The 24405-nt window shown below is 44.8% G+C and overlaps 1 protein-coding gene across 2 annotated transcripts; it reads right to left on the reverse strand.

Annotated features, from left to right (window-relative positions):
• Positions 1-2706: 2706 nt before the first annotated feature.
• Positions 2707-24401, reverse strand: XPNPEP3 (X-prolyl aminopeptidase 3). 2 transcript variants are annotated; one of them, XM_075708869.1, is made up of 10 exons: positions 24333-24401; positions 22492-22608; positions 19553-19960; positions 17632-17834; positions 16702-16764; positions 11187-11300; positions 8789-8874; positions 7961-8144; positions 6333-6453; positions 2707-5534 (listed from the first exon to the last, which is right to left on the reverse strand). In XM_075708869.1, the coding sequence occupies exons 1-10, from the start codon at positions 24391-24393 to the stop codon at positions 5368-5370; spliced, it is 1524 nt and encodes a 507-aa protein (XP_075564984.1). In that variant the 5' UTR covers positions 24394-24401; the 3' UTR covers positions 2707-5367. The 2 variants fall into 2 exon arrangements, with proteins under 2 accessions (XP_075564984.1, XP_075564993.1); XM_075708878.1 differs by having other exon boundaries at positions 5462-5534; positions 6352-6453.
• Positions 24402-24405: the final 4 nt, after the last annotated feature.

Raw genomic sequence — 24405 nt, forward strand, 5'->3', positions numbered from 1 at the left:
CACGATAAGAAATTACCTGACATCTGCTAACTATTTCCTGGTACAAGAGTCAGACTGCTTAATCTTAACTTGGATCATTGGCCAATCCCATTTTGCATTAATCTCTCAAAAGTGGACATAGAGGCAGAAGCTTTGCTCCTCCTAGGAATAAAAAGAAGATAAGCCTCTCTCCTCTGTACACAATATTGTTCATATTGTTCATGTTTACTGACAAAAAAACTCAGTGAGCCTATTTCCCTGGGAAGAACTGCTTTTCAACCAGTTTTTGCTGGACTGCCAACTTCCAGTTGATGACTGAACCACAGGCTGAGTGTTCCCAGCCTCTGCTGCCATGATATTCCTGCCCAAATGATGAAAAAAAGAGATTCCTTTGAAAAGCCACAGGCTCTTCATGGTCTTGAGAGGAGAAAACCCACAGAGATCTTCAACCACTGTCAGTTCTGGCCCATCACAGCATGACTGAGAACAGCATTTGCAAGAAGGTCCCAAACCAAGATTGCACATCGCTCCTGCAGTGCTACTTGCTCCCCTAACATCCAAGGGGAAAGGAACATTTTGAACCCTACAGTAGCCATTCTCACTCCTAGGTCTACAACCAGCTTTCTCGTTTACTTTTTCTTCGTTCAAAGATCTGGTCGTAAGGTTTACCCAGACAGGAATTCTTTTTTCTTTGCCATTGTTAATGGATAACTCTGTCATGGTAGTTAAAAAGGCGTATGTGGTATGAGTCAGCAAGAGAAGGTAACACACATGGAGGACCTGGAAGTTCTTCCTTGTTCCTTTCTGCCCATCTTCTGAAGAGTCTGGTTTTGGTTAGCCAAATATCAGGTGGTGCTTCAGAGAAACAACCAGGTGGGCTGAGGCATAACTTGTCCCAGCAGACAGGAGTTCATTGCTCCGCTTGCTGCTAGCGAGGAAGGCTCAGAGCTGGCAGCCAGTTAAGACAGCACGACAAACTCCAAGAAGGTGAAAGGAGCTGAGGGGAGAAACTGAGCACCATTGAGCCCACCGTGTCTCACCATCCAATTTGACTATAAATTCTGCTTTAAAATGTAACTTATTGTTACACCTCTGAAATATAATGAATTTTATAAGTCAGACCCACTCCTAGAGCCACTGTTTTGAAAGTGTCCAAATGATGATTTTTAATCAAGTAGAGGCTGACCATGCATGTAGGGAGCACATGTAACAGAGATGCTGTAATGATCTCAGAAAATTATAAACTTAAATGCAGTTTAGGTCTGCATACTAATGAAGAGATGCCTATATAGGCTTCTAGACAACTCAGTTTAAAAGAAATCAAAAAATGTCAATTTATTGCAGTGCAGAGTTTCATTATCCAATTACACAAAGCATTAAGCATCTCATCATAATTAAAGCATGTTTGTCATTTATCTCATACAGATTTTTTTTTTTTTCCTAAGTTTAACCCCAACTCTTTTTGCTTTATGGTAATTCTCCTGGGAGTAATTACTAAATTTCCGTAGCAGCAACTTGGGCAGCATAAGAGCATGTAACCTCAGCCTTGCTCCCTCCATCATGATGAAGATTTTGCCTTGAAATGTACTTTTCCCCCTTCACATTATTTAAAATATGACACATGTTCGATAACAGGAAACTGCAGAAAACTTTCTCATATGATAATTCTATTGATTTTTAAAAGAAATAATTAAAAACTGTTAAGACCAAGTTCATCAATACAATCTGACTCCTTTGTTCCCCCCTCCCGAGTAGGGCAAATCAATCAGGGTCTCCTGATTAGCATAACCAGTTTCCTGGAGCTATTGCACCACCCTGACAACATCCTGAATAGCGGTTTTATACCCTGTTGTTCTCTCCTTGCTCTCATTTCCACTTGCACACATCCCCACAGCTCCAAATCACACCCTCTTCCTGAATCTTCTCTATTGCACTGTACATTCCCAAACCCCTCCATCTCCATTCTCTTTTATGTGCTTCCTCAGTCTGCTTCTTCCTACACTACCAGGTTCCTTTGCAAAATAATGAATGCAATTTTAGGAAAGATAGACTGTATTTTTCACAGATAACAGCTAGAATGCCAAATTGTGTTAAATGCCAAATTTCTTTCCACTTTGATGACAGAAGCATATCTGCAAATTAGCACCTCTGGTCAGACTGCACTTTAACAACAGGATTTTACTACTGACTAGTTCTCTGCAAGGCGAAGCAGGCCCCTGGTAGAAGGTGAAATGGGAAACTCAAGAAAAGCCTCCCGGGCTTCCTCTGAAAGCAAAGCAGCTTCTCCATAGGGATGGCTGGCTCTCATTTTCTCTCGTACTCTGGTGCCCTCAAGACCTGTGCCACAGTTGCAATAAAATCTCTCCCCAGGTGAACTTGCATGTACCTCTGTTTCTCTTTCGCTTCTAGTGATCCCACCAACGCCCTCATCCAGCAGCTCATGTGCTGCCACGGAGAGCTGCTCCTGCACCCAAGTGGTTGGAGCGAGGAATCTCTTCTGGGGCAGAGACAGACCGTAAATCTGGCAGCATGGGGTTGGCGACCCGGGAGGTACGCCACAGGTATGTGTAGCTGGAGAAGGGATTCTTTAGACTAGTTCCTCGATGAAGGCCATGGAAAATGTTCATGGATTTGGTTGTATTCAAGGGACACTGCAGCATGTGTGTAGGTCCCAGATGATACTCTGATTATCTGCCTCTGCAACAAGTGAGAAAAAGCCTTCAAAAATTTAGGTTGATAAGACTCAAATTTAATACATTCTGCAAAATGCACTCTTCTTTACATGGAGCAACAGCTTCAAACCATTAGCAGCAGTTTATTCTGAAGAAATGGCTGAAGACTGTGGAAGAATTACAGAACACGGAACAACGCGCAGCCTAAATCAGACACACTTAGCATGGTGGAGCACAGCAGCCCTAGCGGATCCATTACTGTCCGCTCAGCAGTCACACACACTTCTTTACTGACAGAAACATTCACCCACAACATTCCTAAAATCTGTTGGTGTTTGCAAGTTGCAGGATCTTCCTGAGAGGAGTAGGAATTAGTATGTGCCTGCATTTGACAATGTTATGTTACAGGTAATTTATAAATCTCCCTGAAAAATAATGCTCTTTCTGGAAGTGCTTATATCTATTCAACAGCCATGCAACTTGATGGCCCAAGAAGTTACTTTCTACAAATTGTTTTATTTTAAAAATAACTTTTTATATGTATTTCAAAGGCTTATTTACAGTAAGTACAATTATTAACTGTGAGGTACACGAGCAGATGTGCAGATTAGCACACACATGTAGCTCTCAGGTTAATGTTATTTTAAGCTGCTTACATAGTTCCAAAATCCAAGATTTGTCTCAGTTGACATGGCTCTAACAGGTGTAATTGGAACAACATGTTACAGATCAGAAAAACATCAAAAGTACTCATTAGTTCTGTGTCCACAGTTAACAAGCCTTCCTTCTAACAAATTACACTGCACGTATCACCGTAACGCATGAGCATCTAACAAAGGCTTCCATCAAAGATTAGCAGATCCTCTTAACTAGGTGAAACTTGATACACTAAATTCTGTAAATGCATTTACTTTTCATCACATTGAAAAAATAAAATTACAGCACATCTTGGCTGCCTTTCAAGTGCCAAATTCAAACCCCAGTGCATGCACCCAGCTCCCATTAAAAGCAGTGAGAGATGCAAGACTCTGTCCATTCGGCCTTCACTAAGTGAAATGAAACACAGAAAAGAAGAAAGAGAGAAAAAAAGAGCAGATTTCGCTAGAGGTCACACAGCAACAGAAACAGAGGTCGAACTCAGGAACCCCGGCTACCTTCCCCACATGCTTCTGACTACATTCACTGTGGGGAATTAGGGCAAACTGGGGAAGAGACAGTGACATTGATTAGAAAGCAAAATGGATTAGGAAGCAGTGACATTATAGTGGGTCAGAAATAGACAATACAGGAAAAGAGAAAAAGAAAGAAAATTGAGAATAACAGATGAAAAATACTGAAAGCTACCATCAGAAAGGAAGTAAGATGATGCAATGCAACAGCAAGCATAAATAAAAGGAGATGCACTGATGAGAGGCATTTTTCAGACATTGTAAATAGCTGACTGTCAAAATATTTTCAGTAAATACACAGACACCATGTTTGCCTCTAGTAAGTGTATTTACTACTGCACACAATGGCCTGGGCGGTAGGCTGATGTCAAGTGAAGACAACTCTTCTCTTTACCCTTATCCATCCTAGCCCTTAATCACATTTGCAGCTGCCTCAAAAATATTATCACACAGCACTGGTTACTGACTGCACTTGGCAAAACCCAAAAGGCAGCTGTGATCTTGCCCTCAGAATTTTTGAAAAGCATTACTTTGAATTCTGTATAAAAGCCACATAAAGACTTAAGACTCACCACAGGGCAGACTCTTCAAAAATATACTGCTGAAGTTGCTGGCACTTACAGCATAAACCAGAAAGGTGTTGTGACTGTCCCAGAATCAGACACCTCATATCCAGGTGACAACCAGCAGCTCACCAGTGGAGTCCAGCACAGCCAACATGGCCCTGCTTCCCAGGATAGAGATGGGCTCAGAACAGGAGACTGGAATGGACATTTGGGACAAAAAGAAGGGAATGTGGAAGACAGCAAGAATGGGTATGCCCAACCTCCTAAGCCCTATCTGTCCTTTCTGAAATTACCAAACATTCCAATAAGCTGAAAGACCAGATGAGATGTTTTTTCCTGCTGTTGGCCTATTTTGTATATGCTTGAACAAGGCCCAAACACGTCCTTATCCTTAAAATACTAAAAGCATTCTCCACAGGCTTCAGGTAAAACTGCCTCCCAACCAAACCCATCTTCCTGACTACCAAAACCCCTCCTTCCAGGGCTCTATAAAAATCAAAGCTGTCTGACACACTTTATTCCCCCAAAACAGCATTTATCAAAGCTTCATTTTTAATATCTGACTGTTGTGAAACTACTGCTAAAGTGGAAAAAAATGGGCCCCTGGTCTCAGCAGTTGCACCTATGCATCTGGAGAGGGACCAGGCAGAAGGCCTGCTGGTGGCACTGACGAAATTCACCCCTCCAAGGCCACCAGAACAGATGGATCCACAAAGCAGAGAGGAGAATCCACCCCCATGTCCTACAACAGCTCAACATCAGCACTACTCAAATCAGAAGGAAAATGCACACAGAAAAGGTTGCTTTGCTTTTTCATCCCTCAATACCCAAGCCTTTTGCATTCCACTTCCCAGCCCCAGTCTTGGAAACAGCCATCAACTGTCCACGCCCTCCATCACGACAACTGCAGCCAGCTACAGGGATCTGCATCCCTGGAGGGCTGCATCTCTTGAGGAGGATGAAAGAGGCAGAGAAGGGGCATCATGAGCTGCGGCCACAGATCTGCTCGATGTGGTAGATCTCCTTGGGACAGTCAGCAGACAAGATGAGAGGGGCATCCTCTGTGATCACGACGTCATCCTCGATGCGCACACCAATGCCACGAAACCTCTCCGGGGCACTCATGTCATCCTCAGGGATATAAATGCCTGAAAGAAGGAAGGGAATTAAAACACACAACACCCTCCATAACAACACCTTTCCCTTACTGCACCACCATGAGAGCAGGGTTGGATTTTCAGCAACAAAACATGAGTTTGATCCTGAAAATTTTTAATAAGGAAAGCTACCCTCTTTCCCCTTACTCATGGCAGTTGGTGGGCAAAAGGAAAGTGTTCCTCAGTGCCTACAGACACTAGCATGTTAATAAAAACTTCCACAATTACAGCTGGCCTTTCCGCACTTCTTGCTCTCAATGCTATGTTCACAATGATGATTTTAACAATGTTCTGAATAGAGAGAGAGAGAGAGGACACAAGCATTAAATATCAGTTTCCAGCTAAAAGGTCCAAATCCAGTGACAAGCAGAAAGAAAGATTCATCATGAAATGCCTAATTTGCAAAGCTAAGTTGCGAATGCCTGTAATTGCAGACGGCAATGCTTGAGACTTATGCTACCAGTGACTGGTAGTAGTTTAGTCACAGTAACACAGAACACAGCGCAAGTGAATTGACCCTGCTTCTCTGCACTGCACTCGATCACAGTCTGAGAGTTTACTCCCACAATTTGTTACCTTGGCTGTGTTTGGGAGGGAAATAAGGTTTTCTAATACTGTAATGACTTTGGAAGGGGAATAACTTAAGGTTTTCCAATACTGTAATAATCTTCAATTTCACCAGAAAGGACCTGAATGCTTTGGTCTGAGGGACCAACTAACTACTGAAAGCAATACTATTATCCTCAGTGTTGCATGTCTTTGTCCACCACTGACTGCATATCTTTTTACCTGGTTCAATGGTTATCACCATGCCTGGCTGGAGCGGGAGCGATCGGGATATATCTGGAGTATCATGAACATCCATGCCCAAGTAATGGCCCACATGATGTGGGCAGTACTTTCGAACAGCCTAGCAGAAGACAAAACAAGTGTCATGGAGGCAGTTAAACAGAGCCCAACCTCTTGTTCCAATATAAATGATGGGGAGAAGAGACGGAGTATTTATGTGCTTAACTAGCAATCTTACTGCCATGACTAGGTCACCAGGGGCTGTCTTCCACTTACGAGAACTGGATGGCCCTCAAAATCCACCAGTACCAGCTGCCTATTATGAGCATGCAGACTGCCTTTCCCCCCTCACTGAAAAGAACAGCCCAAGCCCATCACCACCTCAGCATGTCAGGCAAGACTTCAGTTTTTGGCTTACTGAACTTTGCTGCCCCAACCCTTTCCAACCCTTAAACACCCAAGCCCTGCGTTGCTCCCATCAGCAGACCCTGACAACCAGCAGCAGCTGATACAGCTGCTACATGATGTGGCAAAGAGGTCTCCTATGCATGACAGAGTGAATGCTGTGCTGATTTCACTCAGCAGCTACAGCAGGATTTTAGTCCACCTTTACAGGGCACTGACACCACCTGCCCCCACACCATCCTAATACCCCTCCCTCCAGAGGGGAGCTCCTTGACAGCAGGAATCAAAGAGCTAATTCCTCCTCTACCCCACGCTCCTCACATTCACTGGGGAGCAAGCCGCAGACAGATGCTGGTCTCATCTGGCTGTGCTGCCGCCTGCCGAGAGAAACCGTCATGATAGCCTCCATTCACAGGCGAGAACTTGTCCTGTTATTGCACTGACACTGCAGGACAATTAAATCTGGCAGAAATCTGTCCTGCTGCCAAAGGGGTAGTTCCGCCACCTCGTTCCACTGTCTTTCTTGTGTTGGCATCAGCAGTCATGCAGGTCTGCAGTGAGTGGGACCGGACAAACTTCTCTAACTGCAAACCAATCCTATTTTATCTGCAGGTTCAGCTTGAAGGCAGACCAATTTCCTAGGCTTGTTCTGCAGGTAGCTCTGTGAATCCCAATACTGACACAAAATGGTGCAGAAGAGGCAGCAGGTGGAATAACTGAGAAAATGGTCTTTTGGTGGCACTGCAGATTTATGCTATGTTTCAAACAGATCACAAAACTATGACTAATTGCCTGCAACCAGCCCTGGACCCAGAATTTTGTGTTAGTGCCAATGTCTCTATAGATCCCTTCAGGCTGTCTGTACTCTAAAGCTGCATCTACACTAACAAGTAGTGCAGACCAAAGTGAATGGATCTACAGGGTGAAATAGCAGGTGCTGGGGAACATATATTCACGCTATGTGCATGTAAGACTGGGGGGTTACTTCAGACCAAATTGTGTGCTGAATGGTTGAAACACATCTTCAAGTTCAGCCTTGTCTGAGAGAAATCCAGTCCTGTGCAGAGACCAGCCCACAACATGAATTAAAGCATAGTGAGTGGGGACAAGTAGAAGATTAATCTCAAAAGCACATTCCTGAGCCAAAGTAAAGCCACTAACATAACCCAGGGAGAAAACAGTCAGGCTTAGTGGGGGGAAGCTGCAGTAAAAAAACTAAGTACCTTGAAGAAGTGGCTCTCAGTGATGCTGCTCTTTAGGACCCCCAACTCTTTCAGTTTCTGTCCAATAAGGCTCAGCATGAGGCTGTAGATATTTTCTAGACTCACGCCTGGGGAGCAGAGGCTCAGGCAGGACTTCTGGATATCCAGGACAGCCTGGTATAGTTCTGCTTGGGGTTTGGTGAACCTGAAAACCATTCAGAAAAGGAACAAAGGACATTTCTCACAGATAAACCTCTATCCAGAACCTATTTTGGGGGCAGATTCAGTTCAGTGTTGGAGCAGGGAAAGTCAGAAAGGAAAGCTCCTTATATGAAATGCCAGACAAGGCATCGCTGCAACATGCCCTTCAATACACTGGGCAGATGCAGGGTTTCTCAGCTGACAACCTAACCCCAAAGCAAGGCAAAGCCACTGCAGGAAAAAGAATGCACTTGAGCCAAAACATACAGGAATCAAACACACAACCACAGGGACACCACACCAGCATATTCAACAACTGACAGAGCCATGTACGGATCAGCTAAACTCCTGTTTTCTTACACACAACCAGAGTAAGCCACAGCTGAATGCCCAGAAGCCCTCTCTGCACTTTAAGCATGCTGTAATAGCTGAAAATAGCAGTAATCACACATATTCATGCAGTAATTAATGAGGCAGTGGGGAATACAGCTTCTCATACTGAAAGATTACTTTATTTAATTTGATTACTCTGAAGAACCACAGAATGGGACATGTTAAAACTACTCACACAGATTAAACACACATACACTCAATCCATCAATTAAAGAGCTTCTCAAAGTTATTCAAAACAGCCTTATTGCAGCATACCTTCCATTGACAGGCCAGGTACGTGTGATGTCACTTACATAGCAGGAAGACTCACATCCACCATCTAGCAAGACCAGCTCACCATCCTGGAGAATAACAGGAAAAAATGCCCTGTGGGTCAGTCCAGCTATTAACTGAATTCATTTTTCTGTCTGAGAGCAGGAAAGGAGATTATGTATTTATCTTTGCAAAGCAGCTGTGGAGATGTGAATTCATTTTGCAGAACAACACCCCAGGTGCTACTGTTTATAAATAGGCTATACCAGTTGGATTGTTTCTCTGCAAGGTGGTCTCTGACTGTTATGCTTATCAACAGCCTGAACTCTTAACACACTGATTTTCAAACACTTTGGAGTAAAAAAAGATGTTTTCCTTGAACTATTCTGCGCTCTGAGACATCAGTCGCATTCAGACCTGGATCACCTACTCCAGCAAATTACACCACTGCCTCCTTTCACTAGAAGTTCTCTGCTAGTGACTGAGACAGAAGGATTTTGCAATAAAAACATAGATTTTTGAGCTACCCACAAGATCACTAACAGCTAAAGATTTAGCCTTGTCACAAGGTAGGAGGACCCAGCAAAGTCAATTCTCTGACAGTGTGTCACTACCGTAAATGTACTATTGAATAGCTCATACTATCTTCTCTGTTCTCTTCAAGGACTTTCTTGACTGCTCTAAGATATACTTCTGAATCTATCTGGTGATGAAGAAAAAACTTTTGGAGATGTGAACCTCCAATTCACTTCAGCAAAACTGTTTCTGTATCAATTAAATCACTGACTGCACATCTTCCAAAAAGCCATGCAAAAAAGACAAAGGGCCAGGAACAAAATCACTGCCTTGCTTTCCCTCCCTAAAGGGGCTAACAACAAATAGAGCAGTGAGATTTGTAAAAAGTTTGGATGAAATTCTCTATGGATTTACACTATATGTAATCCAAGGCCTTTTACAGAGATTCAGTCCGTAGATCCATGACTGTGCCAGCAGCCACGATGTGGAATGACAAGGAATAATTCTAGCATGTTGAGGGCAAAAAATAAGAAGCAGAATTTCACTGCTAGCACTACTTCCAGTGCTAGCTACTATCACTATCACTGTGTACAGTTAAGTGCCACAAACACTTACACAGTAAGTCCATTTAAATTGTATTTTTAAGTTTTTCAGAATAGCTCGTTCAATTCTTTAAGTAAAGTATGAAATTATAGCACCTGCCTTCTTCCAAGCAATTAAACAAGCTAAGTAACAATTTATTGGCTAAGGGAATTCACCCTATGGTTTGATTGTCCAGTAAGTGCCTTATGTCATTGTCATGGTTTAGCCCCAGCCAGCAACTTTGTTAGCCTATTTGGCAACAAGATCTGTAGGAAGTAACACACAAAGGAAAAGAAAGAGTCAAGTTTATGGGTTTAACCTCCTACTTAACAGTTTTGAAAAAAACAAGTGACAGTCATTTAACTGAACAACTTTAACAGAAGCAACTGGAGTTACATGAGCACACCTGACCTTGGATGACAGTACAACAAAGGAGGCTTCTTTCTGCCAAAAGCAGCCTGTCATATCTTTTGTATGTCTGTCTCTGCAGATTGTTTCAAGGTCTGCTAGCATGCCAGCTTCAAGAAAAGACAATGCTAGTGGGAAAATTTCATTCTGCATTAAGACAGAGGAAAAATACACTCCTCTGAAAAGTGAATTGTGAGTAGATCAGTGGGGGAATATTGCTCCTGAAAATACTTATCTGAATCTAAAGGTGTATTGTCGGGAAAGCTGGAGAGGGTTCAACTCAATAATGTGAATCTTCAAAATAAGACAAGGTATGTTCCTTTACCTACAGCCATCTAATCCACCTCTGAACATTTAACGCTGATCCTTTCCCTCCTTGTTCCCCTTCCCTGCTTTGCTGGCCTACATGGAGTCCAAAACGCTTTTCAGCTTCGCCAGAGCAGGAACGCACTATTGCACCTTATGTTGCAAAGCAAAGCCAAGCAACGCAAGTGACAGCAGAAGACCCCCTACAGTGCCTTCACTTTACCTGCTGCAGTGGTCCCTCTCTTTTGTGAGGTTAGCAACCCACACAGCACTGCACGCTGCTGCACATGGTGCGGGAGCAGACATGCTCACTAAATGAAGTTGTTTGCAAACTTGTTTGCAAGTCCTTCCACTGTTTAGAAAATACTGCACCAAGTGCAAAGAGGAGAGAAAGAGACTACACGGAGTGAAGTTAATCAGTCACCGACAGTAAAACTAACCAGGGCAGGATTCCTTTCCCCTGCTCACCTGAAAGTATACACTTAAGTGTTTTGATCTGTTCAGTCAAAACAAAGAGCAGCTAGGGGACACATGGGGACAGTGTGCCACAGCACTGCAATTTTAAGTTACTGGACAGCATATGGTTTACCTTGATGAGCTGATTGTTCTTCACATAGTGCAAAGTGTTTGATCTGTTGCCACCAGCAACAACAGGGGGGTACGCCAAGATGTCAGCACCACGAGCCCGGCACTCAAATTCAAACTGCAATACCAATTCAGAGAGGAGGAGACCATTAGTGCTGATTCAGGTGATTAACTGCCCTGGGGCTATTATAATTCATGTCCTACAACTGTTTTCTTTATTTGTACAACACAAAGTGAAACTGGAAAGTGTTTCATTTAGTTTTCACTAAATGAAAGCACCCTTGAAGGTTTTCCAAGAACACTGGAGAAAACAAATACAGAACTATCCACTTTTCAAGAGAGTACTTTAAGCCTGCATCTGGTCTCACGGAAGCTCTTTCTGGTGCAAGCTGTTCAATACTGTATCAAACATTCATTATGTTGTCATAAATCCAGGTGAGGATTTGTTCTTATACAAAATAATGCTCTTAGTTGCCATACGACTTTGTGAATTTTCAAAGATCCTAAATGTCAGCATGACAACAGTCATGTTTTGTTGTTGTCTTTTAAAATGACAAAGTACCAGCATATTTACAGCAGTATCTATGTTCATGACTGTTGAACTAAGAAGGCTCAAAAGCAGGCACTACCTTGATGTCCAAGGTGTGTGGGAGAAGGCACTGTAAGCCTCAAGACCTTTACCTTTCTTGAGTGATGAAGCTTATGAAAGCATGGAAATAAATAAACTTACACCTAGAGAGACCCTCTATATCCTCAATATATTAATAACGTCTTTTCTATAATCACCAAAACCACATGGGACAGAATACTCCAGGATGCCTACATGTAGTAAAGTAGGTTTATGATCCTGATCTGTAGTGAAAAATTGATCTGTAAAATACACTTTAATTAAAATAATTTTCTTTATGAGGTAGTACTGCTGCTCAGTGTCATGTCAGCACAGGCCCAACTATGTCATAACAGAGGGTCAAATCCTGCCGATGTTTCTCAAATAGGCATCTCACTGCAACTCCTTACAAAATTCCTTACCAAATGCCTAGGCCAATTAGTCCTTATTTTGTAACTGAGAGGCATCTACACTGCTTCAAGATAGCTGTGGTAATCTGATGTAGTAAGAGGCTAGAGCCAAGACAAGCAGGCTTTCCAAAGAGGTGTTGTAACTACTTAAATTCTGTACAATAGAACTGTATTATAGAATAAGATAATAACTATATCTCTGATTGTTTAGCAGGTTTTGTATTTAAATACAGTAGAAAAAGACATCAATAGCAGATAAACTTAGACAACCTTCAATAAGAGTATGGGAAGTACAGCTGAAGAATTCCTCGCACTGACTTTTCTGCACATCCTAGGAACCGCAGAAGTTGGGTGAAAGAGAAATGTGCTACAGTGGGAGGCACATTATAGCGACATCTCACATTTCTAATCTCCTGGAAGGATAGAATCATAGAATCATAGAATCATCTAGGTTGGAAAAGACCTTTAAGATCATCCAGTCCAACCATTAACCTACACTACCAAGCCCACTCTAGACTAATCAAGGGTAGACCAGACTAAACCATATCCCGAAGTGCCACATCTACCCGTTTTTTAAACGCCTCCAGGGATGGTGACTCCACCACCTCTCTGGGCAGCCTGTTCCAATGCCTGACCACCCTTTCCGTAAAGAAATTTTTCCTAATTTCCAGTCTAAACCTCCCCTGGCGCAGCTTAAGCCCATTTCCTCTTGTCCTATCGCTAGCTACTTGGGAGAAGAGACCAACACCCACCTCACTACAGCCTCCTTTCAGGTAGTTGTAGAGAGCGATAAGGTCTCCCCTCAGCCTCCTCTTTTCCAGGCTAAACAACCCCAGTTCCCTCAGCCGCTCCTCATAAGGCCTGTGCTCCAGACCCTTCACCAGCTTCGTTGCCCGCCTCTGAACACGCTCCAGCACCTCAATGTCTTTCTTGTAGTGAGGGGCCCAAAACTGGACACAGTATTCCAGGTGCGGCCTCACCAGCGCCGAGTACAGGGGGACAATCACCTCCCTGCTCCTGCTGGCCACACTATTCCTGATACAAGCCAGGATGCTGTTGGCCTTCTTGGCCACCTGGGCACACTGCTGGCTCATGTTCAGCCGGCTATCTACTAACACCCCCAGGTCCTTTTCGGCCAGGCAGCTTTCCAGCCACTCCTCCCCAAGCCTGTAGCGTTGCATGGGGTTGTTGTGACCGAAGTGCAGGACCCGGCACTTGGCCTTGTTGAACCTCATACAGTTGGCCACGGCCCATCGATCCAGTCTGTCCAGGTCCCTCTGCAGGGCCATCCTACCCTCGAGCAGATCGACACTCCCACCCAATTTGGTGTCGTCTGCAAACTTACTGAGGGTGCACTCGATCCCCTCATCCAGATCATTGATAAAGATATTGAACAAGACTGGCCCTAAAACAGAGCCCTGGGGAACACCGCTCGTGACCGGCCGCCAACTGGACTTAACACCATTTATCACTACTCTCTGGGCTCGGCCACCCAACCAGTTCTTTACCCAGCGAAGAGTATGCCTGTCTAAGCCGTGAGCTGCCAGCTTCCCGAGGAGGATATTATGCGAGACGGTGTCAAAAGCTTTGCTAAAGTCGAGGTAGATGACATCCACAGCCTTTCCATCATCTACCAGGCGGGTCACCAGGTCATAGAAGGAGATCAGGTTGGTCAAGCAGGACCTGCCTTTTGTGAACCCATGCTGGCTGGGCCTGATCCCCTGGTTGACCTGTACTTGCCTGTGGAGTTCGCTCAAGATGAACCTCTCCATAATCTTCCCCGGCACCGAGGTCAGGCTGACAGGCCTGTAGTTCCCCGGGTCCTCCTTCCGGCCCTTCTTGTAGATGGGCGTCACATTGGCAAGCCTCCAGTCATCAGGGACCTCCCCTGTTAACCAGGACTGTTGATAGATGATGGAAAGTGGCTTGGCAAGCTCCTCTGCCAGCTCCCTCAGTACTCTCGGGTGGATCCCATCCGGCCCCATAGACTTGTGAGTGTCCAGGTGCCATAGCAGGTCATTAACTGCTTCCTCCTGGACTATGAGGGCTCCATTCTGGTCCCTATCCCTATCCTCTTGCTCAAGGGCCTGAGTACCCTGGGGATGACCGGTCTGGCTGTTGAACACAGAGGCAAAGAAGGCGTTAAGTACTTCAGCCTTTTCCTTGTCCTCGGTGACAATGTTCCCCCCCACATCGAGCAAAGAATGGAGATCCTCCTTGGCTCTCCTTTTATTGCTGATGTACTTATAAAAGCATTTTTTATTGTCTTTTACAGCACTGGCCAGATTGAGTTCTAGCTGGGCTTTTGCCTTTCTAATTTCCTCCCTGCAGGACCTAACAAGATCCCTGTACTCCTCCTGAGCTGCCCGCCCCTTCTGCCAAAGGCGGTAGACTCTCCTTTTTTCCCTGAGTCCCCGCAAAAGCTCCCTATTCAGCCAGGCCGGTCGATTTCCCCTCCGGTTGGTCTTACGACACACGGGGACAGCCCGCTCCTGCGCCCTTAAGACTTCCTTCTTGAAGAGGGCCCAGCCTTCCTGGACCCCTTTGCCCTTCAGGACCGCCTCCCAAGGGACTTTCCCAACCAGGGTCCTGAAGAGGCCAAAGTCTGCCCTCCGGAAGTCCATGGTAATAGTTTTGGTGCCCCTCCGCTTAGCATCACCCAAAATTGAGAACTTTATCATGTCGTGGTCGCTAAGCCCGAGACGGCCTCCGACCTCGACATTTCCCACAAGCCCTTCTCTGTTGGTAAACAGCAGGTCAAGCGGGGCACCTCCCCTGGTAGGCTCGCTTACCAGCTGCATTAGAAAGTTATCCCCCACATGCTCTAGGAACTTCCAAGACTGCTGCCTCTCTGCTGTGTTGTATTTCCAGCAGATGTCTGGCAAGTTGAAGTCCCCCACGAGAACAAGGGCTAGCGATTGCGACACTTCTGCCAGCCGCTTATAGAATGCCTCATCTACCTCCACCTCCTGGTTGGGTGGTCTATAGCAGACTCCCAACAGGACATCCGCCTTTCCAGCCTTCCCCCTCATCCTTACCCATAAGCATTCCACCTTGTCATCACCACTGTCAAGCTCTATGCAATCGAAACACTCCCTAACATACAGAGCCACCCCACCGCCTTTCCTACCCTGCCTATCCCTTCTGAAGAGCTTATAGCCCTCCAGTGCAGCACTCCAGTCATGAGAGTCGTCCCACCACGTTTCCGTGATGGCGACTATGTCATAGCCATCCTGCTGCACAAGGGCCTCCAGCTCCTCCTGTTTGTTGCCCATGCTACGTGCATTGCTGTACATGCACTTAAGCTGGGCTGTCGATTTTGCCCCCAATGTTGCCATGCCGCCCCTGGGCTCCTTACTAGCGGGCCTGTTTATATCCCCTTCCCCCTTCAAACCTAGTTTAAAGCCCTCTCAATGAGTCCCGCCAACTCTTGGGCGAGAATCCTTTTCCCCCTTGGAGACAGCCGATCTCCATCAGCCGCCAGCAGGCCCGGTGCCGTGTAGACCTCCCTGTGATCGAAGAACCCAAAATTCCAGCGATGGCACCAGCCTCTGAGCCACCTGTTAATCAGGTGAGTTTTCCCATTCCTTTCAGTGTTCCTTGCTACCACTGACGGGATAGAGGAAAACACAACCTGTGCTCCCGATCCTGCGAGCAATCGCCCCAGTGCCCTGAAGTCCCTCTTCATTGGCCTAGGACTTCTCTCTGCAATCTCGTCACTGCCCACCTGTATAACCAGCAGTGGGTAATAATCGGAGGGCCTCACGAGGTCAGGCAGTTTCCTCGTAATGTCCCTAACCCGGGCCCCAGGGAGGCAGCAGACTTCCCTGTGGGATGGGTCCGGGCGGCAGATCGGGCCCTCAGTTCCCCGCAGGAGGGAATCCCCCACCACAATCACCCTCCTTTTTTTCTTAACAGGGGCAGTCGTAATCCGTGGGGGTGACTGACTGACCCTCGGCACCCCCCTGGCTGGACCTTCCCCTTCACCTCCCTCCCCGCTTGCCTGGCCCTCAACCTCCAGAGCCCCGTATCTGTTGTGTAGGGGCAGCTGGGGAGGTGAGGGAGGCCGGGAGGGGATTCGCCTGCCTCCCCGGGCAGGGACCTGTTTCCATTCCCCCCCGTCTCCTGGATCCCCTCCTTCTGCTTGCCGGCAAGAGGGCAGGGGATCCTCCGCTCCTTGTGGGGCCTCCGCCTGCTGCCCTGGCCCCAGGGACGGCAGGGTGCGGCTCCACCAGTCTATCTCCTGCTCGCACTCCCTGATGCTCCTCAGCCTTTCCACCTCCTCCTTCAGCTCTGCCACCAGGCTGAGCAGATCATCCACCTGCTCACACCGAAGACATTTGCCGTCCCCGCTGCCGTCAGGCACAAGCGACAGGCCCAAGCACTCCCTGCAGCCGGCGACCTGGACGGCCGCGTGTCTGTGCGGGAGCTCCGTCTGGGTCGCCGCATTCCTTAAACAACATCCATCCCTTCTATCTCAGCTCCAACCACGAAGTACTCACCTTTGCATACAGAAAGGCTTCATCCACTGGTGATTTGCTGGCAAACATTGTCTCTGTGAAAGCCTATGAAAAAGAAGGGCCTTTCAGTTAGCAAAGGAGCCTGAACTTGAGGGAAGTTCTTTCTTTTTTACGTGCTGTCTTTTGAGGAAGGCCTAAAATCAGCTGGCCCAAAACACAGGAACCAGAGGCAGCTGAAAGTGCAGAGTGCTGTCAAGACTAGAACCAATTAAGCTCTGTTCCCCATGAAACTGCATTTAGGGGCTGATTGACTTCAGTTTTTGAAAAAGGATTAAATGATTGAAGCTGATCCCATGGTTGACATTTTAGGAGTTGTCTCACCTATGAATTCCTTCATACGTAATAGGAGTGCCTTATGCAGCTTCAGAGAAGGACAAGCTATGCCCCTCTTTTGTATTTGGCCATCTATTTTAATAATACTTACAAAACCATAATTGCAATTGAGGTATCTGTCAGATTTGTTTAAAATTGGCCAATGAGTTCAAAAGGTATTTGAGGGAGAAGGGGGAATACGGAGACACACACAGGCAATGTGTTCACAAAAATCCTGTTTCCTCAAAATCAACAGGATAAACGGGAAAGAAAATGGCATGGGGAAGAAGGGAAGCTGGGAAGAGTGAAGAGGCTACCCCTGTTCCTGAATAGATATTGCTCTTAAACAAAGTCTAACAACTGCTGGCTTGTCTTCACTGGAGTTACACTAATTGAGAGAAGCTGGCAGTCCAAGCAGTCTCCTTGTTTCTCCTTGTCATGTGGAGGGAGCTGAGCCCAGCTGATGGTTGAGACACAGCAGTTCAGTAACAGAGTAGACCAAAGCTATCCTCCCAACCCATGTCACCCCATCAACAGCCCTCTTCCCTTTCTTCTTTAAAGGAATGCACTGGTTCATTTGGAGAGCACTGGACTCCGTACCTCTGCTGTCACCCGTCCAGCTATCTTCATCCTTTCAATCTCTGCAGGAGATTTGATCAGCCGAAGGTTTTGCACTAGATGTCGGATGCCCTGGATGTGGTTTTTGTTCCGAGCTTTTATCTCAGCCAGGGGCAGCATGTAGTCAGAGTGCAGCTCTGTATGCACCGGTTTCGTCAAGTCGTACCAAACAATGTTTGACTCACCTGGAATACAAAACAAAAGCTGACAGACGAAAATAAATGTAGAAGTGTCCTCCCCATACTGAACAAACTCACTCCTAAACTAGACCTGTTGCTATATTTGAGAAATTAATTTCCTCTGAATCTGCATTTACAGACCATATAGACACTTTCACTGTCACAGGATACTAGCAAGCTCTTCAAAATCTGGAAGATTACCAATTCATAGCATGTAGATTTGACAAATCCCCACTCCTATGCAAATATTGGGTTTAACACTTGTGTGAGCTAAGTAGCCGTTGCACTGCAGTGGTGCGTGTTCTGAATCGTTGTCTCATTTAGCCTGTCCCCCCTGATGCTGTAAGGCAACTTACCTTTTACCCATCGCATGGAACCAGGGTCAGTATCAACTACGCTTCAGAATATCTTTGGGGAACAACTGCTAATTTCAGCCATTCAGAGAAGATGAACTTACTGAGGGCAAACCTATTTACCTATGTGGAAATTTATTTGGAACCCACATTCTCCCCGCAGGAACTGGGAATGAGTAGAAAAGTCATGCCGAGTCACAGTTAATCTCCACCTAGGCCCTCCTTCTTTGGTGACAGTAGCCATTAGCAGGTCTTTTCAAAATGTCTCTAAGAGACTGGGCATTTATGAAAGAGTTAGCACATCCTCCCCTCTTCTGGTTTCTTCATTTCAAGCACTCTTCATAACAGTGAAGTGGACTTCATAACAGTGATTAATTGCTTTTCATGGACCTCTCCCCCACGGAGCCAAGAACTTTTGTATCAATTTATATTTTGGACGTTCCAAACCTTCCATGAATGATCTACAACTTCAAAGGTCATTTCATTCAGTGTTGCCTTTATTTGTAAACTATGAAAAATAGCAACCAATGCTTTCCATAACCATACACATCTCTCATATCTTACCTTCTGTTTTCTCTTTTTCAAACTGAGCAGGTTTGTCCAGCGTGTCTCTCACACACACCCCCATACTTTTGATCATCCTTGTTGCCCTTTCCGTGACTTTTCTATTTCCAATATACCCTTTTTTGAAACAAAATAACTAGAATCCGAGATGGTATTTTAAGACTCCAGAATTCAGTCTATTTATTTGTGTAATTCCCCAAGCACTTGCCCTTTTTATACTGTCATAAGCCTTCAGCTTCATTTTATAATGCATTTAAGTTAACGCTGGATTATAAGTATTGAGGCTACATGGTGATGTTAGATGCAGAAGAACACATCTAAAGGACAGCAATGTTCGTATTTCAAGAATAAGTCAACATCTAGCTAAAAAAGGTGAGTGGACTAACAACCTCCCTGTGTGGATCATTTTCCAAGTCTATTATGAATAAAATACCTTCAAGCTTCCTATACTTCATCCAGTTCTGGCTCTGTCAGCAAAAAGATATGACTAAAACAGTAACATGGTTTGTGGTGCTCTCTTGCTTATTGTGTTCCTTACGTTTGACAGATGTGCACACTGGCATTCAGATGGATACACAAGAAATGCAGAGGGGAGGAAAAACTATTCTTTTCAAAACTACATTTCCATTGGTGACCCTCAAGAAGCTAACAAGAACCTCCAACTGCCTTTGTCATACCGTCATTCCCCCTGCACCTCCCCAAGTTCATGATAGTCCTGAATTGGTGTCACCGACCACCTTCCTAAACCCATACCATTCAGACCCTGCAAACCACATCTCATCTCATTCTCCCTCCGTTTTTTGTTACCTTTCAGCTTGGCCACCAAGTGTCTGAACTCCTCGAGGGTGTAAGCTTCATCTACTCCTGTGAGAGCAATTGCCCCATCCGTGCCTGATCTGGGCCCATCCCACAGCTCTCGGCTTGGATCTCTCCGGGGTACAAATAGTATGGATTTGTGGGAGGGCAGTGCTTTGCCAGGAATGCTCTGCAGCACCAGGATGCTGTCAGGCTCCTGGAACCCACAGAGGTACAGGAAGTTAGTGTCCTGGTGGAAAATGTAGGGGATGTCATTGCTCATGTAGTACGTGGGGTTGGATAGCAGAATCACTGTGTGGTCCAATCCATCCCAGCCATGGGCTTCTTTCTGGATCAATGCCATCAGTTTGTGTCGGCGAAGAGCATATTCCACCTGTGACAACCCTGGGGTTACCTCTCCTACGAATACAAAACAAATCAGATCGAGAAATTCAAGGTACTTGTGATATTTTACTAGTCACATGCCTGATTCCTGCCTACTCCTTGATGCTTTTCATAAGCATGGCTTCACTGTGGTCCCTCGTTAGCCCTTCCATTGCTCCATCATGCATCTCTTCAGCATCCATCCCTACAGCACATCCTCACTCAGTCTGCTCCTCCATCATGCAAAGACAGAAATTTATTTTAACAAATCAGATTTTCTCTTATGTATTTCTGTGCAAAAGCAGAAATCACAAAACCTTAGAAACCACAAAAATTTAGACAAACATCCAAAACAGATGAGTGTTTTCAGAAAGACATATAAAAAAAGGGGAAGGGGCAAAGCAAACTGGACTTTGACTGCTGAAAACTGATGGCTTTTATAGCATCTGGACATTGAACAGAAGATTACCTCCTGAGGCTGAGCATTGATTTCCTCAGATAAAGCTAGAATGTCTATTCAAATACACACTAAGTCAACTCATAAAGTAGCTAGTTCTAAACCGTAAGGGGCGGACTGGGTGTTACAGATACTGGGAGATCAGGCAGAAACACAGAGGTTGCAGAGTTTAACCAGTCACAAGATTCCAGGCAGAAGGAAACCATGAACTGCAGCCTGGCAGCAGACTCCAATTAAGAGAAGGAATCTTCTCCAGGGCAGATGCAGCTTTTCTCAATTATTAACAATTTGGATTTTTCCAACATTAAATACTATATTCCTAATGACTCTAACTAAACAAATGATCTCTTAGATGAAAGTATGTTTTAAACTGCTCCATTTATGAAGGATACGAAGTACAGTGATCAAGATACCAAAACCAGACTGAAGTTGAAAGAACAACCAACAACAGCTTAAGTATGTATTTTTAAAAATGTGAGACTCCTTAACTATGATTTAAATTAATACATGAGCCTTAATCAGTACTTCGGCTAATACTCCATTTTAACATAGATTGCATTTTCATACTGTTAACTTTCTACTGTCATAACCTTGTCTTCCTCTTTAATATATTATGCAGTGACAATTCTAGAACAAAAACTGAAATTTAACTTGTACTTTAAGGGATTCTTGCATGGGTGGGGTGGGAGGGGGAAATTCTATCCAGAATGTTTTTCCTTGACAAAAAAGAGTTTAAGAAAATCATGTATGTTGTATTTGCATTAAAGTTTACACCTTTTCAACACCATATATTCCCAACACCTATTTGGTGTAAAAGTTTTTTTTTTTTTTAAAGAAAAAAACCAAAGCCTCCACGTTTGTTTTACTCTGTAGACCTAGAAATGACAGAGAACACAGAAACTGTTTTAATGCAGCCTGACCCCGTATTTCTGCAATATTATACTCCAAATTTCCTATACTCCACTGCATTCCAGTCACAAATGGTCCAGTGAAGATTAGAAGCTGCAGTAGAGTGGAACATGGGAATCCCATTTGTCTTCTGACTGCAAGGCCTGGAAATTCTCTTTGCCTTAAAGGCATTTGCGTTTTAAAACAATAATTGCAATAAAACAATGTTGTATTATTTTAAGGAAAACACTACTCCTTTATTAAATGGAAAATTACTATGGGCAGCTAGAATTAATCTCCAGTATTTCAGCTGTGAGTACTTTTAATGTGTCAGCCTCATTTACTGTCAGCTGTTAATCAGTGCCCTGAGGAACCTGATCTAATATTGAAGTTAGCTCAGCTTTGAGCAGAGGGTGGACCTAGTAACTTCCTGAGGTCCCTTCTGACCTGAATTACTCTACAGGTAAATACATAAGTGCATGGTTATATATTCATCTGTTCTCTCTGTATAGCTATCTATGGAAAAAGAACACAGAGCCAGAATGTTCTCCTGAACATACCCTTGAATATATATTTTACTTCCAATTTTTTTTAGATTTAATCATGGTCATCTGATACCTACATGCTCATTTTCATTAATCTTATAAAACCACACAACCCCAGCTTCTCTTTCATCACTACCTTCTAACTTCATAGCCACAAGTCTCTTTTTCTTCTTTTCCTCACAGCTTGAATACTCTTCTGAAGGGGGCATCCTTTTTAGACAAGTGGTGTCCAACTTCTAGTAAGTGCCTCCCTAATCTCCTTTTCTGAATGACACCTTTATTTTGTGAACCACAAAACATTAGATATGAAGCATTCTAGCAATTCATCTTGCACAAAGGACTCTCCCTTAATATAAATTGTATTGTATTTGCAGGACGATGGGCTCCCAAGATGCCACTGTCACAAAAGGTCTGCAGTACTGAAGTCAGCGACACCGAGCACCCCAAGAGAAAAAGGTAAAAAGCTAACATGTGAAGCCTATTTTTGGAATCAGTATAATCTCAGACAAAGAAATGAACTACCAAATATAATTACTGCCTAATGAAGGTAATCATAAACAGCTGAAATCACAGACACCTGTATGGCGCAGCAAATCAATACTCTGTCCTAGACATCTCAGCAAAACAGAAGCAAGAAAGAATACCAACGATTGCCTCATACAGGGCCTGAATCTAACCTGGTTTGAGAAGGTGTGGATGTGTGAAGGGGCTGGGCTGGCCCAAGTACCGGTTTGGAATCTTCTTCTGCTGGGCAGGCTGGATGGAAAATCTTCGGATAGCACATGACTTGCAAACTAGAGGAAAAAAAAATGCACCATGTCAAGGTAAGAGACCTTTCCAGTTAGAAAACTGCAGAATTATACTCCAGTCATCTGACTCTTAGTAGCACTCATTCACCTTATCTGACATAAATATCCCTCCTTAATTTTTCAATTTGTTATGTACTATAGTAGTTTTTGAAATAATGTGCACACAACTCAACTAATGATCAAATATTCATAGAACAGATTGAAAGAAATTAACATATGCTAAACCTGACAATCCAGCAAGAAAACCCAGAAAGCTATGTCAGTTTGCACATCCCAATTTCTACGCTTGGTGTTCATGATGCACTCAGCACTCTCCCTCCCTTGCTTCCCTCAAATACTGCAGGGCTTGAAACACAACACCTGTATATTGTCTTTTCTTGACTATGTCTTCAGAAAATACCACTCATCTGGAACAATTATACAGTTTTCAAGGCCTTTCCAGTTCTTTTTTTACTAACACCACCACAAAGAAACCATCAAGTAACACAGGTTTATACAGCAATTTTTTTTTTCCTGCATGAAAGATATTAAGGAGTCCCTGTTTATGTATTTAACTTCACAGTAGCATTGACCAAATTGAAAAGTTCCTCAGAAGCATACAGCTATGTATCCCAGTTCCAAATCCACACACAGCCAAAGCAGACAAGTTTTAAAGAGAATTACAAGTGTGCATTTGGGAGCTGGGGGCGTGCACGATAAGACAAAAGCTAAAATTAAATATCATTGCCACAAACATTACCAGCTTTGGAATTCTCAGTCACAGCCTTTTGCAGCTGAAGAACTGTTTGTGGCTAGATACAAACCATCAGATGCATGGAAGGAGATGGTAATCTGTTTCCTAACATCTACCAGCTGATGCTTTGGAAACCAGTTCTCTTTTGTATCACTTAACATGTGCCTACTACAAAACGAAATCATGTTGCATGGCATGGCACTGGATTCTTAGAACAAATGATAATCAACTCTTCGCTAGCATAAGCAGTATAACTCAATCTAGAACAGCTGCCTGCCTTTCAGGGAGCTGAGACTCAGAGACTTACAGGAGAAAATGTAGACTGTGGATTTTCTGTGGGAGCCAGTATGATTAGCCACTAATTAAAGATTACTTATGCATGACAACTGAGCGTCATAACATAAAGCATTGACTATGTGATGATTGACTGGAGTAACAGCCTGGAGACCCAGACAGTAAAACGTAATTACAGCTTTTTGTGGCGTTTAAAAAGAGAGGGTTTTCAGTTTCTCTCCACCTATGCAGAAGACAAACAGGATACCTTGCAACGAGACAAGAGAACACAGCAGGCATTAAATAAAGCAGTATTTTAAAGACAGCAAGGAGCTTTCCACAACGTTGCTTTATTTTTCAAATAACAAGCCGTTCTTCCCTCGGATTCAACCGTGACTGGGGCTGCGCCTCCGCTGCCGGAGAGAGCCGCTTTCCCGCGCCCCTGGCGCCCACAGCCCAGCGGACGAAGGGAGGGCGGCCTCACGGCCCGCCCGGCCCCGAGGGCCGCCGTGCTGCCGGGGGAACGGAAGGGCTCTAAGCGGCGACGAGGCTGAGCGTGCCCCGGGCAGTCAGTTACCGCAGCCCCGGCAACGGAGGCAGCCACGGCCGCGGGGCTGGACACGGGCGGCAGGGCCCAGCGGCACCGAGCCGGGCTGCACCGGCGAGGGGGAAGTAAGGCGTGTGGGGGGGAGGAGTCTCTGACCTGAGAAGCCGCGCCAGCCCCTCACCGCCGCGACAAGCCTCTGGGCCGGACGCCGCGACATGTCCGAGGGACA

This window comes from Pelecanus crispus, chromosome 1 (assembly GCF_030463565.1).
Source record: "Pelecanus crispus isolate bPelCri1 chromosome 1, bPelCri1.pri, whole genome shotgun sequence".
NCBI lineage: Eukaryota > Metazoa > Chordata > Aves > Pelecaniformes > Pelecanidae > Pelecanus > Pelecanus crispus.